This window comes from Muntiacus reevesi, chromosome 2 (assembly GCF_963930625.1).
Source record: "Muntiacus reevesi chromosome 2, mMunRee1.1, whole genome shotgun sequence".
Taxonomy (NCBI): domain Eukaryota; kingdom Metazoa; phylum Chordata; class Mammalia; order Artiodactyla; family Cervidae; genus Muntiacus; species Muntiacus reevesi.
In genome coordinates, this window is record NC_089250.1 from 271,603,842 (window position 1) to 271,616,857 (window position 13,016).

General features: G+C 55.0%; 2 protein-coding genes across 4 annotated transcripts; both read right to left on the reverse strand.

Annotated features, from left to right (window-relative positions):
- Positions 1-215: 215 nt before the first annotated feature.
- Positions 216-4,450, reverse strand: LOC136161592 (sialic acid-binding Ig-like lectin 14). Of its 3 annotated transcripts, none has more exons than XM_065926585.1 (7): positions 4,370-4,450; positions 3,899-4,276; positions 3,403-3,531; positions 3,189-3,236; positions 1,424-1,669; positions 1,185-1,320; positions 216-915 (listed from the first exon to the last, which is right to left on the reverse strand). In XM_065926585.1, the coding sequence occupies exons 1-7, from the start codon at positions 4,407-4,409 to the stop codon at positions 900-902; spliced, it is 993 nt and encodes a 330-aa protein (XP_065782657.1). In that variant the 5' UTR covers positions 4,410-4,450; the 3' UTR covers positions 216-899. The 3 variants fall into 3 exon arrangements, with proteins under 3 accessions (XP_065782657.1, XP_065782656.1, XP_065782659.1); XM_065926584.1 differs by having other exon boundaries at positions 3,403-3,681; XM_065926587.1 differs by lacking the exon at positions 3,403-3,531.
- Positions 4,451-5,676: 1,226 nt separating this feature from the next.
- On the reverse strand, positions 5,677-12,436 carry LOC136161587 (sialic acid-binding Ig-like lectin 14). Its single transcript, XM_065926581.1, has 8 exons — positions 12,349-12,436; positions 10,841-11,644; positions 10,365-10,745; positions 9,862-10,134; positions 9,648-9,695; positions 7,967-8,212; positions 7,111-7,246; positions 5,677-6,843 (listed from the first exon to the last, which is right to left on the reverse strand). The coding sequence occupies exons 2-8, from the start codon at positions 11,007-11,009 to the stop codon at positions 6,828-6,830; spliced, it is 1,269 nt and encodes a 422-aa protein (XP_065782653.1). The 5' UTR covers positions 11,010-11,644; positions 12,349-12,436; the 3' UTR covers positions 5,677-6,827.
- Positions 12,437-13,016: the final 580 nt, after the last annotated feature.

Here is a 13,016-nt window from a genome sequence, read left to right on the forward strand (position 1 = left end):
AACCACGAAATTAAATGATGAATTAAATTAAAATTAACTATTTCCTTCCAAAGCTAGACAGCATATTGAAAAGCAGAGACATTACTTTGCTGATAAAGGTCTGCATAGTCAAAGCTATGGTTTTTCCAGTAGTCGTGTATGGATGTGAGAGATGGACTATAAAGAAAGCTGAGTGCCAAAGAATTGATGCTTTTGAACTGTGGTGTTTGAGAAGATTCTTGAGAGTCCCTTAGACTGCAAGGAGATCCAACCAGTCCATCCTAAAGGAAATCAATCCTGAATATTCATTGGAAGGACTGATGCTGAAGCTGAAACTCCAATACTCTGGTCACCTAATGCCAAGAGGCAACTCATTAGAAAAGGCCCTGATGATAGGAAAGATTGAAGGCAGAAGGAAAAGGGGACGACATGGTTGGATGGCATCACCAGCTCAATGAAAAAGAGTTTGAGCAAGCTCTGAGAGATGATGAAGGACATGGAAGCCTGGCATACTGCGCTGCAAAGAGTCAGACATGACTGAGCAACTGAACAACAACAATAAGCCTTGTCTCTCCCGTGGAAACTCGAAGAAAGGCTTCCCCACGCCGGCTGCTGCTTCTTGAGCACAACCTCGTGCTTCCCCCTGGGCCCTGCTCTGACTGAGGGACAATGCATTCTTGGAAAATGAAAGTAATAAAAGTCTCTTTTCAATGGAATTTACTCTTTGTGTCATCACAGAGTCACCTCTACAAATTAAAAGGTTAAAATCCCTGGGTGGAAATGAGACAGATTTGGAGTCAACAGTTTCCAGGGAGAAGCAGACAGTGATGTCCCCACATCTGTCCTCTGGGCTCTGCATCCTCAGGTGAATCTCATCATGACAGGGAGCGAGGCTCAACCACACCCCTCAGCCCAGCTCCCTAGTGGCCGCCACACCTGCAGAGCCAACACAGTCTCAGGTCAGAGAGCCAGATCCATTTCACTCATTCTGGGCTCTGCCTCATGGCATGTGGGATCTTAGTTCCCCAACCCAGGATCCAACTCCTGCCCCCTGCAGTGGACACTCACAGGCTCAACCACTGGACTGACTCGGAAGCCCCTGGGGAGTCACAAACTTTAGCCCCAGGCAGGACAGGACCGCCCAGCCCTGCTGACAACTCCGAGCCATTCCCAGGACTTCCCCGCAGGGGGACAGGTGAACTCACCTGGTGTAGTAGATCCAGGTGAGCACATAGGTGAGGAGGAAGCCAGCCCCCATGAGGGCCCCTCTGATCAGGGTGATGACCAGGGGCCAGGAGCCCTGCGGCTCCTCAGTCTCACAGCTGCAGGAAGGGGGGCCTTCTGGGGAAGGGAGAGGGGGTGAAGCTCAGTCCCCAGATCCAGCCCTCCCAAAGGCACACACCTGCCCAGGCTGCCCGCCCCCAGGACCTGTCCTGCCACTCACTCTGCACAGAGAGGCTGAAGGAAACTTGCTGGGAGCCCAGCGGGTGCTGAGCTCGGCAGGTGACTTCTCCTCCATCTCCGACCCCCACACGGGGTATCTCCAGGACCCCGGGGGCTGAGCGCTGGGAGGGGCTCAGGGATTTCCCCTCCCAGAGCCAGCTCAGCCTGGCAGGGGAGTTGCTGTCAGCCACACAGACCAGGTGCAGGAACTGGTCCTCCAGGATGGGCAGTGACGTGCCATTCAGATCTGGGTGAGAGATGCACACATGAGTGGGTGGAGCCAAGGGATGTCTCACCCTCGCTTCACCCACTTCCTGATGCAGAAAGACGGCCCTGAAACAAGGACCAAGGACGAGCTCACTGGGGCCGATGAGCCAACAGTCCTGGTGGTCCTGTCAGCCTTCCGGAGAAATGGGAGCTGATCTGAGGATGGAAGGGAGAGAAGTGGGTGGGAAGCTCATGGGAAGATGTGCCAAGAGAGAAACAGTCCGGAAGATGGGGAGAAAGACACGTGTGTCTGCATCGTGGCAGAGAGGACCCGGAGCAACAGAGACACGATCAGAGTGGGAGAGAGAAGGGAGGGGCAGATGTGCTGGACCCCGACAGCAGCCCCGAGAGCGCTGGGCTTTGCTCCGAGGTGACGGGCAAGCAGTAGGAGCCTGGGAGGAGGGGAAGCTTCAGCCTCGGGCGCCGACTCTTACAGGACCCTGCTGGGGCCGAGTGGGGCCTGGACTGGAGATGAGACTGGAGGCGGGGAGGCTGAGGGAGGAGGCTGAGCAGTGGCCCAGGGTCCAGGACAAGCCTGCAGCTGGCTCTGGGGCCCAGGGCATGGAAAGGGGGAAGCGATTTGAGCAGTGAAGCTCTGCAGAGTCCCTGAGTCATGGGTGCAGCTGGTGAGAAAGGGAGCTGGGTAGAGGGCTGTCCAACCACAGCCCGGTTAAAGGAGACACAGGGTGCAGTTGACAGGCATAGCGAGAGGTGGTTCTGTGCATGCTCAGTTACTCAGTCATGGCCGACTCTTTGGAACCCTATCATCTGTAACCTGCCAGGCTCCTCTGTCCATGGAATTATCCAGGCAAGAATACTGGAGTGGGTTGCCATTTCCTGCACCCAGGGATCATCCCAACCCAGGGTTCGAACCCATTTATCCGGCGTCTCCTGCATTTCAGGTAGATTTTTACTATCTGCGCCACCAGGGAAGCCTAGTAAACAGGGGTGGCTCCTGGCAAAGATGGTGAAATCAGAGCTGAAAGAGGGCGCAGATCATAGGAGATGAGGACAGACAAAATTTTTTTTTTTTTTTACAAAGAGCAGAATATACACAGTAATACAAATCACAGAGACAAAAAGTGGAATGCTGGCTGCCAGGGGCTGAAAGGGGTAGGGCAAGGGGAGACCATATTTGATGGGTTTCGAGTTTCGATTCTGCAACATGGACGGGGCTGTGTGGATGGATTGCACAACATCCTGCCTGGATGGACTTCCCGCGGCTGGGCTCTACCCTTAAAAATAGTGCAGATGGTAGCTTTGATCGCCTGTGTGTTTTCTCACAGTTAAAACTAAAATTTTAAACAGAATAAAAGGAGAGGGAGCAGGTAAAAGTAATAGTCCATGGATGTGAGACATTGGGGAGTGGGGAGAGAGGAGAACAGGTCCAGAGCTTGGGGGCTGAGGAGTGAGGGACCGTCTCATCTCCAAGCCCTGAGCCCTGAGCTGGCAGAGATCTGCTTCCATCACAGCCCCAGAGGGGAGACCATCCTTCCTACCTGTGAAGCTTTCCTGAGATATTCTCGTGGTCACCAACTGTGGAGCATCTGGAAGGAAAATGGGAGAGGCAGGGAGGCATCAGTGCTCCACACTAGGAGCCACCTGAGAGGACGGGGCTTTATTGCCCCAATCTCGTCTGGAAAGGGATGCGGGGACACCTCCCGCCTCCTGCCAACACCGCCTCCGGGGACCCAGCCGCCCCTCCACACTCACAGGAGACATTGAGCCGCACGGTTGTCTCCAGGGTCCCCTGAGATCCTTGGAGTGTCACCTGACAGGTGAGGTTGGAGCCGTGGTCCTGGGGCCTCGGGGTGAGGGTGAGCTCCGAGGAGTGGAGGGTCCCTGGGTCCAAGGTGTCAACCGCCTCCCCCGCCCAGGAGAACAGGAGAGGGTGTCCCCCACCAGATTCCAGTGACATGGTGCAGATCAGCTTTGTGGGGCGACCAGCCTCCAGAGGCTCCAGAAACTGGATGTAGGGTTTCCCTGGTGGGACTGACGAAGAGAGAGGGAGATGCCTGGGCCCCATGGGGTGTGGGGACCCAGAGGGGGGCCCTCAGGGGGACCTGTGCTAAGGGCCACAGCTCACTCCCAGTCCGGGGTCTCTTCTGCACCCACACATCCCCAAACCAGGAGTGGTCCTACATCCTGTTCCTGTTCTAACAGGAAGGTCCCCACATCCCAGGGTCCTCTCCTGGGCCCCCTGCCGTACCTGTCACCTGCAAATTCAGCTTCTTATCTCTGTAACTATATTTCACATCGTCTCTCTCCACTCGGAAGTAGTAGACTCCTGCGTCGCTCATCCTGGCGTCTCTGATGCTCAGGGAGCAGTCGTTGTTGCTGGGGTCCCCGACGAGGCGGAATCGGCCCCGGGTCTCCGTCTTCACTCGCCTCTTTGGGTTGTTGGTGGCCACAGGATCACTGTGTGGGTCGTCCCCTTCCCGGAACCAGTAGATGAAGGGTTCCACAGAGGAATACCAGGAGCTCCAGGGGTAGGAGAAGGAGCAGGGCACGTGGACGCCCAGGACCGCCTGCACGGTCACGGATTCCTGCACTCGGAGCCTGTACCCTGGATTCTCCTGCAGGGATTCTGCGGACACGGAGGCCGAGCTGCAGCTGCAGCCCCCGCCACATCTGAGCCGCCCCTACCCCACCCTGGACCCCCCCTCCCGCGGCCACTCACCCCTCCATAGCAGGGGCAGCAGGAGCAGCAGGGGCACCATGTTCGCATCCCCCGGGGTCCAAGCCTCTCTGTCGCGGAAGGTAGTGCCCAAATGCGGGTGGGAACCAGGAAGCCCCAAGGGGAAGTCAGTTGCTGCCAGAACAGAAGGGAAACTCGGAAGCTAAAGGCTGTGGGGTTAGGGTGGGGGCTGGAACGTCATGCCACCCCCCACCCCCCACAGCCTCCCCATCCCCCCCTACACTGCAGGGGGTGATCATGGGGCCCCCAGAGTCCCAGAGGCTTCCCAGCACGTGGCTCTGACATGATCGCCTTCCCAATGATGTTCGCGTCCACCGTGGGTTGCCCAGCCCGCAGAGCAAGGAGAAAAGAGAAATGAGGTCAGATTCATTCGGAGCCACCCACCCTACAGCAGAAAAACTGGACTTTCTGGGAAAGATATTGAAAATTTTCTCAAATATGTTCCACTTGGGGCAGAAAACAAGCTTCCTGACCAAAATGTGGTGGAGGGTGGAAGCCAGGCAAGAAAGCTGAAGGTGGAAAGCTCCTTTGCCCTGAAGGGTTTTCATAACATGGCAAACAGGGCTGTGGGTCTTCCTGGATCTCAGGGTCTGTGGGACTAGCTCTGGGCCAAAAGACTATGAAAAATGGAGTGGGTGAAGGGAGACCCTTGCCCCATAATTGGGGACCCTGGGCTAGACCTTACCTGAAACACAATTCAGGACCCCTCAGTCTCTCTTCACCATTAAGAAGGGTGAGTGCAGAAGAATTGATGCTTTCAAACTGTGCCGTTGGAGAAGACTGTTGAGAGTCCCTTGGACAGCAAGGAGATCCAACCAGGCAATCCCAAAAGAAATCATCCCTGAATAGTCATTGGAAGGAATGATGCTGAAGCTGAAGCTCCAATACCTTGGCCACCTGATGTGAAGAGCTGACTCATTGGAAAAGAACCAGATGATGAAAAAGACCTTGATGCTGGGAAAGATAGAAGGCTGGAGGAGAAAAGGAAGACAGAGGATGAGATAGTTGGATGGCATCACCGACTCAGTGGACGTGAGTTTGAGCAGTCTCCAGGAGATAGTGAATGACAGGAAGCCCTGCCTGCTGCAGTCCATGAGGTCGCCAAGAGTCGGACATGACTGAGAATCTGAACAATGACAATCTTCACAACCTTGTTTTCAAAGCCATGAGAAGGGCTCGAGCCACGTGTGGAAACAACCTGTAACCTTACTGTTCTTTAGGACAAATTTCATGAAGATTTCCTTTTTTAAAAAAAATTTATTTATTTTAATTGGAGGCTAATTACTTTACAATATTGTGGTGGATTTCCTAAATATGACCATAAACATAACACATTTGAGACACTCCCAGGAACAAGTTGTGAGAACAAACGAATATTGGTTTCATCTTATTTGGATATATATTTACATCTTTGTTTCTTAAAGAATGAACACTTTTACAAGAAGGGGGGATAAATTGGGAGATTGGGATTGACACGTACACACATCTGTGTATAAAACAGATAACCAACAAAGACCAACTGTATAGCACAAGGAACTCTACTCAGGATCTTGTAATAACTTATAGTGGAAATGAATCTGAGAGAAATATACATATATAACTGAATCACTTTGCTATACTATGACATGAACACAACATTACACATCAATTATACTTTAATTTAAAAATAAAAATCATACCCAGAACAAAGAACTCAGTAAGGAAAAGATTGCCCAGTTTTCATTTTTAAATGAGCAAAAACTCAAACAGGAATTTCACCAAAAAAGATATTCAAATAGCTCAATATCACACAGAAAGGAAATAAAAAGGTATGGAGACACTGCCGCGGTGGAAGGCAAGAATGAAAACTGAGCCGGCTGGTAATACAGGTGATGCTGAGGATACAGACAGCTCAGAACCCTCAAATATGATGGGGGGAGGGAAATTCACTTGACCACTCAAGAGAACCCTTTGAGGGTACCTTCTAGAACTAAATATATGCAGTTCCATACCCACCAGGAAAACTTGCTAGCCTTTCTATTTTCATCACAACATTCATATCAACGAATTGTTGAAAGAGCCAAAACATGGAAACAAATGCAATGTCATCATATTTTAGGGTTCATACATAACTGGAGGAATAATCATACATAAAATACCACTTTCAAGACAAACACCATAGCAAAACCAACAATGAATTATTGATATAAAAACATGGATAACCTCAAACTAAGTGAGGTGAGTCAGAAAGTCTCCCTTCAAAAGAGTTGATGTTTCCAGTTGTCATGCAGTCACCACCACAAATAAAAGCCGTGGATGCAAATAACACAGGGTTTCACTGGAGGGTTTCCAGGGAGGAGAACACAGTGATCTCCCATGTCTATCCTCTGGGCTCTGCATCCTCAGGTGAATCTCGTCATGACAGGGAGCGAGGCTCAGCCACACCCCTCAGCCCAGCTCCCTAGTGGCCGCCACACCTGCAGAGCCAACGGTCTCAGGTCAGAGAGCCAGACCCATTTCACTCATTCTGGGCTCTGCCTCATGGCATGTGGGATCTTAGTTCCACAACCCAGGATCGAGCCCCTGCCCCCTGCAGTGGAAGCCCGGAGGCTTAACCACTGGACCTACTCAGAAGCCCCTGGAGAGTCACACACTTTAGCCACAGGCAGGACAGGACCGCCCAGCCCCGCTGACAACTCCGAGCCATTCCCAGGACTTCCCCGCAGGGGGACAGGTGAGCTCACCTGGTGTAGTAGGTCCAGGTGAGGCCATAGGTGAGGAGGAAGCCAGCCCCCATGAGGGCCCCTCTGATCAGGGTGACGGCCAGGGGCCAGGAGCCCTGTGGCTCCTCAGTCTCACAGCTGCAGGAAGGGGGGCCTTCTGGGGAAGGGAGAGGGGGTGAAGCTCAGTCCCCAGACCCAGCCCTCCCAAAGGCACACACCTGCCCCGGCTGTTCGCCTCGAGCACCTGTCCTGCAACTCACTCTGCACAGAGAGGCTGAAGGAAACTTGCTGGGAGCCCAGCGGGTTCTGGGCTTGGCAGGTGACTTCTCCTACATTTCCAACCCCTACTTGGGGTATCTCCAAGACCCCTGTGCTGGAGATGGGGGCGGCCTCCAGGGCTGGGGAGCCCTGGAACCAGCTCAGCTGTGTGGGGGATGTTGCTGTCAGCGACACACAGCAGCTGCAGTACTGGGCCCTCTGAGATGAGAATGCATGAGGTGTTCTGCAGAATCTTCAGGGCTTTGGTGGAAAGCGCAGTGGGAGAGCTGGGGGAGGCTGAGGTCTCCTCCTCCTTCCTTCCCAGGATCTCCTGGCCTCTCTTTCTCCTCCCCTAGCCGGCCAGCTGGGTTCCCTGTGGTCCCAGGGCTAAACTTCCTACCCTAAGCAGGCTGACCCAATGTGTCTGGGCCTCATATCTTCAGGGGAGGCGTGGCGTGTCAATGGGACAGGCCTGGGCTGTTTGGTGGAAGGAAAACCGAGAGCCTCAAGGCTTGAGAAGTTGCTTCAGTGAAGGCAGCAGGAGATGGGACTAAGGAGGCTTTAGTAAGCAAAACCTGGGAACAGGCTGCCCACCCCCAGCACCTGTCCTGCCACTCACTCTGCACAGAGAGGCTGAAGGAAACTTGCTGGGAGCCCAGCGGGTGCTGAGCTCGGCAGGTGACTTCTCCTCCATCTCCGACCCCCACACGGGGTATCTCCAGGACCCCGGGGGCTGAGCGCTGGGAGGGGCTCAGGGGTTTCCCCTCCCAGAGCCAGCTCAGCCTGGCAGGGGGGTTGCTGTCGGCCACACAGACCAGGCGCAGGAACTGGCCCTCCAGGATGGGCAGTGACGTGCCATTCAGATCTGGGTGAGAGATGCACACATGAGTGGGTGGAGCCAAGGGCTGTCTCCCCCTCGCTCCACCCACTTCCTGATGCAGAAAGACGGCCCTGACACAAGGACCAAGGACGAGCTCCCTGGGGCCGATGAGCCAGCAGCCTGGTGGTCCTGTCAGCCTTCCGGAGAAATGGGAGCTGATCTGAGGATGGAAGGGAGAGAAGTGGGTGGGAAGCTCACGGGAAGATGTGCCAAGAGAGAAACAGCCCGGAAGATGGGGAGAAAGACAGTGTGTCTGCATCGCCGCAGAGAGGACCCGGAGCAACAGAGACAGGATCAGAGCGGGAGAGAGAAGGGAGGGGCAGATGTGCTGGACCCGACAGCAGCCCCGAGAGCGCTGGGCTTTGCTCCAAGGTGACGGGCGAGCAGTAGGAGCCTGTGAGGAGGGGAAGCTTCGGAGTCAGGCGCCGACTCTCACAGGACCCTGCTGGGGCCGAGTGGGGCCTGGACTGGAGATGAGACTGGAGGCCGGGAGGCTGAGGGAGGAGGCTGAGCAGTGGCCCAGGGTCCAGGACAAGCCTGCAGCTGGCTCTGGGGTCCAGGGCATGGAAAGGGGGAAGCGATTTGAGCAGTGAAGCTCTGCAGAGTCCCTGAGTCATGGGTGCAGCTGGTGAGAAAGGGAGCTGGGTAGAGGGCTGTCCAACCACAGCCCGGTTAAACGGGGCACAGGGTGCAGTTGACAGGCATCAGCGAGAGGTGGCTAAACATGCAGAACGTCTCTGGATGTGCAGAGTAGGGACAGGACAGGGTGGGTCAGGATGGGGCCACGACCACAAGTGGAGACTCTGGGTGGGAGGAGTCCACCCAGGAAGGTAAAGAGAGGTTGGAATCGGGTCCAGGGTGGAGTTGTGGGCAATGGGAACATGAGTCCCTCTGAAAGATGATGACATCAGAGTTGAAGGAGGGTTCCTATCATAGAAGGTGATGACAGACAGAAACTTTTTTTTTTTTTAAAGCGGAAGCTAGAATAGTCCAAATCACAGACACTAAAAGCAGAAAGCTGGTGGCCAGGGGCTGAAGGGGGGTGGCGGGGACACTGTGTCTGATGGGATTGGCATTTCAGTCCTGCCAATCGGGAAGAGCTCTGCGGATGGGTGGCACAAGACTGTCAGTGGACCTCACCCTACTGAGAGCTACCCTTAAAAGTAGTGAAGATGGTAACTTTGATCGCCTGTGTGTTTTCTCACAGTTAAAACTAAAATTTTAAACAGAATAAAAGGAGAGGGAGCAGGTAAAAGTAATAGTCCATGGATGCGAGACATTGGGGAGTGGGAAGAGAGGATAACAGGTCCAGAGCTTGGGGGCTGAGGAGTGAGGGACCGTCTCATCTCCAAGCCCTGAGCCCTGAGCTGGCAGAGACCTGCTCCCATCACAGCCCAAGAGGGGAGACCATCCTTCCTACCTGTGAGGCTTTCCTGATATATTCTCGTGATCCCCAACCTTGGAGCATCTGGGAGGAGAATGGGAGAGGCAGGGAGGCATCAGTGCTCCACCCTAGGAGCCGCCTGAGAGGACGGGGCTTTATTGCCCCAATCTAGTCTGGAAAGGGATGCGGGGACACCACCCGCCTCCTGCCAACACCGCCCCCGGGGACCCCGCCGCCCCTCCACACTCACAGGAGACGTTGAGCCGCACGGTTGTCTCCAGGGTCACCTGCGCTCCCTGGAGTGTCACCCGACAGGTGAGGTTGGAGCCGTGGTCCTGGGGCCTCGGGGTGAGAGTGAGCTCCGAGGAGTGGAGGGTCTCTGGGTCCATCGCGTCAAGGGCGTCCCCCGCCCAGGAGAACAGGAGAGGTTGTCGCCCAGCACAGGCTACTGACAGGTTGCAGGTCAGCTTTGTGGGGCGACCAGCCTCCAGAGGCTCCACAAACTGGATGTCATGTTTCTCTGCTGAGGTTGAGGAGGAGACAGAGGGAGATGCCTGGCTCCCGGGGTGTGGGGACCCAGAGCGGGACCCTCAGAGGGACCCGTGCTAAGGGCCACAGCTCACCCTCAGTCCTGAGTCTCTCCTGAACCCTAAAACCCCAAGACCTGGAGCAGGGAGTGGTCCTACGTCCTGTTCCTGTTCTAATAGGAAGGTCCCCACGTCCCAGAGTCCTCTCCTGGGCCCCCTGCCGTACCTGTCACCAGCAAATCCAGCTTCTTATTTCTGTAAGTATATTTCACATCAGGTCCTCTCTCCATTTGCAAGTAGTAGACCCCTGAGTCGCTCAGCCTGGCCCCTTTGATGCCCAGGGAGCAGTCGTTGTTGCTGGGGTCCCCGACGAGGAGGAATCGGCCCCGGCTCTCTGGCTTGTCTCGTCTTCTTGGGTCGTTGGTGGCCACAGGATCACTGTGTGGGCCGTCCCCTTCCCGGAACCAGTAGATGAAGGGCTCCACAGAGGGATACCAGGGATGCCAGAGGTAGGAGAAGTAGCAGGACACGCGGACGTCCATGCACGCCTGCACCGTCACGGATTCCTGCACTCGCAGCTCGAACCCTGGAAGCTCCTGCAGGGACCCTGGGGGCACAGAGGCTCAGCGGCAGCTCCAGCCCCTCCCCACGCGTGCGCCCCTCCCCCAGCCGTGCCCCCTCCCCCACCCCTCCCCCACTCACCCCCCCACAGCAGAGGCAGCAGCAGCAGGGGCACCATGTCGGCATCCGCCAGCACAGAGCCGCTTCTGGTCTCTGTTGGGGAGCGAAGCGCCCCGAATGTGGGGAGGGAACGAGGAAGCCCCAACAGGAAGCCACAAGGTGACGGAGAGAGAGAGCTCTTAAGATCCATGGAAGGGGAAGTTGGGTACCACAGACGGGGGGCGGGGGCTGTCTGAGAAATCTCATTTCCCCATCTCCCTCATTTGCACCTGCAAACTGTGAGCCTAAAACATGAGGCTGGAGACTCCCAGGGCCCCGCCGCTGCCCACGCTTTCCCCGTGTCCTGCGCTTTCTACACGGGTTGGGCTGGAGGGTCACCTGGCTAGCTCCCTGGGGATCAGAGCCCCTGAGACGTCCAGAGGCAAATTCATGGTCGGTTGTGGGGAGGAGCCCAGGCTGAGCAACCAGGAGACGGAGGGCTGCCCCCGACTCAGGAGAGACGCTGAGATCTCAGGGACAAGTGTGTCTAGATCCCCTGAGATACGGTCCCCGGCGCGAGCCTGGAGCCTCCTGACCCCTTGGAGTTCACACCATGGTTCGAACCACAATGGTTCGCACCATTCCCATCAGTGCCCTAGTCCCAGGCAGGCTCAAACTCTGGTCCTGCTGTTGGCAGTTAAAGCAGACCTGAGCAGCCCGGTGTTTGGAATGCAGAAGCTGAGGGCACAGAGTGTCCTGTTGGGAACCTAGACATCTGCCACTTCACCTGCCACCTGTTCAGCTTTCCCAGAATTCCTTCGCCACTTTGTGCCTCAGTTTGCGCAACTGAAAACCAGAGGCACTAGCAGAAATGCCGATTAAATGAGTTCATGTCTGTCACATGCTTAGGACAGAACCTGGCACTGGCACTTGTTCATTCAATTAAGGCTTTGGGGATACAGAGCTTCTGCATACTCCCAGGCTCTGTCTAGGGGACAGAGACCAGAGCAGGGCCAGCCCCACACCCCACCTCGCCCACCTTCGGGGTACCCGGTCATTAGCAAGGAGGGCAGAAGCATCGCTAGGCTGGAAGGTCAAGACCCTGCCCTTGAGACAGACTGGGACCCAGGGCCCTTTATGGCAGTGCTTGTACCTGGACAAATGTCTCCCAGAGGGACAAAATACAAAGAAACTATAAGGGACTGAAAATGACTCCACGCATCTGCAGTTGGTGCTAATTATGAGCAATAAGATACAAAAAGACCGAAACCCAACTGCCCCTTCTGCAGTGTAGGGAGCAAAAACAGGGTACTGGGCCTGATCCCTTCACACAGCACCCCTGCGGGCCTGGGCAGACCACCTAAACCATGCCTCTGGCCCCACCCACTGATCCACCCACCCCCATCCCATTTAAGGGACCAGTTCACCCCACCTCGGAGTCTCAATAAAGCCTGCCCTGAATTTCTTCTCTGGCCTCTCATCAATTTCTTTTGATTAGAGAGCCCAAGGACGCAGTTCCGTAGCACCCTGTGATTACGTCATTATCTTACCCCACGCTCTGATTCATCTGTCAGAGGCGGGAACACAGATAAGATCAGTTTTTATCTGGAAGGAAGTTGCATCTAGAAGCCACAACCTGTAGAAAGAAGGACCATGATTTTGAACAGAAAAGGAAATTTTCCTGTAACCTTGTTACTGAAAACAAGTTCGCCTGTCTGAGGAGCAGTCAAGTGTCGGAGTTTGAAGGGAAAAAGAGTTTACTGCAGGGCCATGGAAGGAGATAGGTGACTTGTGCTCAAAACCCCCGTGAAATCCACAAAGGGTTTCAGCAAAGCATTTTTAAAGGCCAAGTGAAGGAAGGTTGCCCGGGGTATGTGATCAGCTCGTGCACAATTCTCTGATCGGTTGAAGGTGATCAATACTTAGGTGTCAGAAGGTCTGGGGGTTACTTGCTCCTAATCTTCAAGTAGTTAATTTCTTCCCTTTGGTGGTGATTTTTAGCATCTGAAAAAACCCGGGAAGACACCGTGGAGGGGGAAATGGCAACCCAGTCCAGTAGCACCTGGAGAATCCCATGGACAGAGGAGCCTGGCGGGCTACAGTCCATCGGGTTGCCATGAGTTGGACGCGACGGAATGACTTAGCACTCAACACACGCATGGATGAGATCCTGCTGTCTGGGTACTTCAGAGATGGGCTAGAGCAGAGGGTGTGGGCG

Excerpts from the sequence above, each read along its gene's own strand:
- LOC136161587 (XM_065926581.1), bottom strand. The coding sequence starts at position 11,009 with ATGGATCTTAAGAGCTCTCTCTCTCCGTCACCTTGTGGCTTCCTGTTG. Across the intron at positions 10,135-10,364 it reads GCTGGATTTGCTGGTGACAG|CAGAGAAACATGACATCCAG; the intron begins GTACGGCAGGGG and ends CCTCAACCTCAG. Across the intron at positions 8,213-9,647 it reads ATATCAGGAAAGCCTCACAG|ATCTGAATGGCACGTCACTG; the intron begins GTAGGAAGGATG and ends TCTCTCACCCAG.
- LOC136161592 (XM_065926584.1), bottom strand. The coding sequence starts at position 4,409 with ATGGTGCCCCTGCTGCTCCTGCTGCCCCTGCTATGGAGGG. Across the intron at positions 4,277-4,369 it reads GCTGCCCCTGCTATGGAGGG|AATCCCTGCAGGAGAATCCA; the intron begins GTGAGTGGCCGC and ends CCGTGTCCGCAG. Across the intron at positions 1,321-1,423 it reads CTTCAGCCTCTCTGTGCAGA|AAGGCCCCCCTTCCTGCAGC; the intron begins GTGAGTGGCAGG and ends TCCCTTCCCCAG.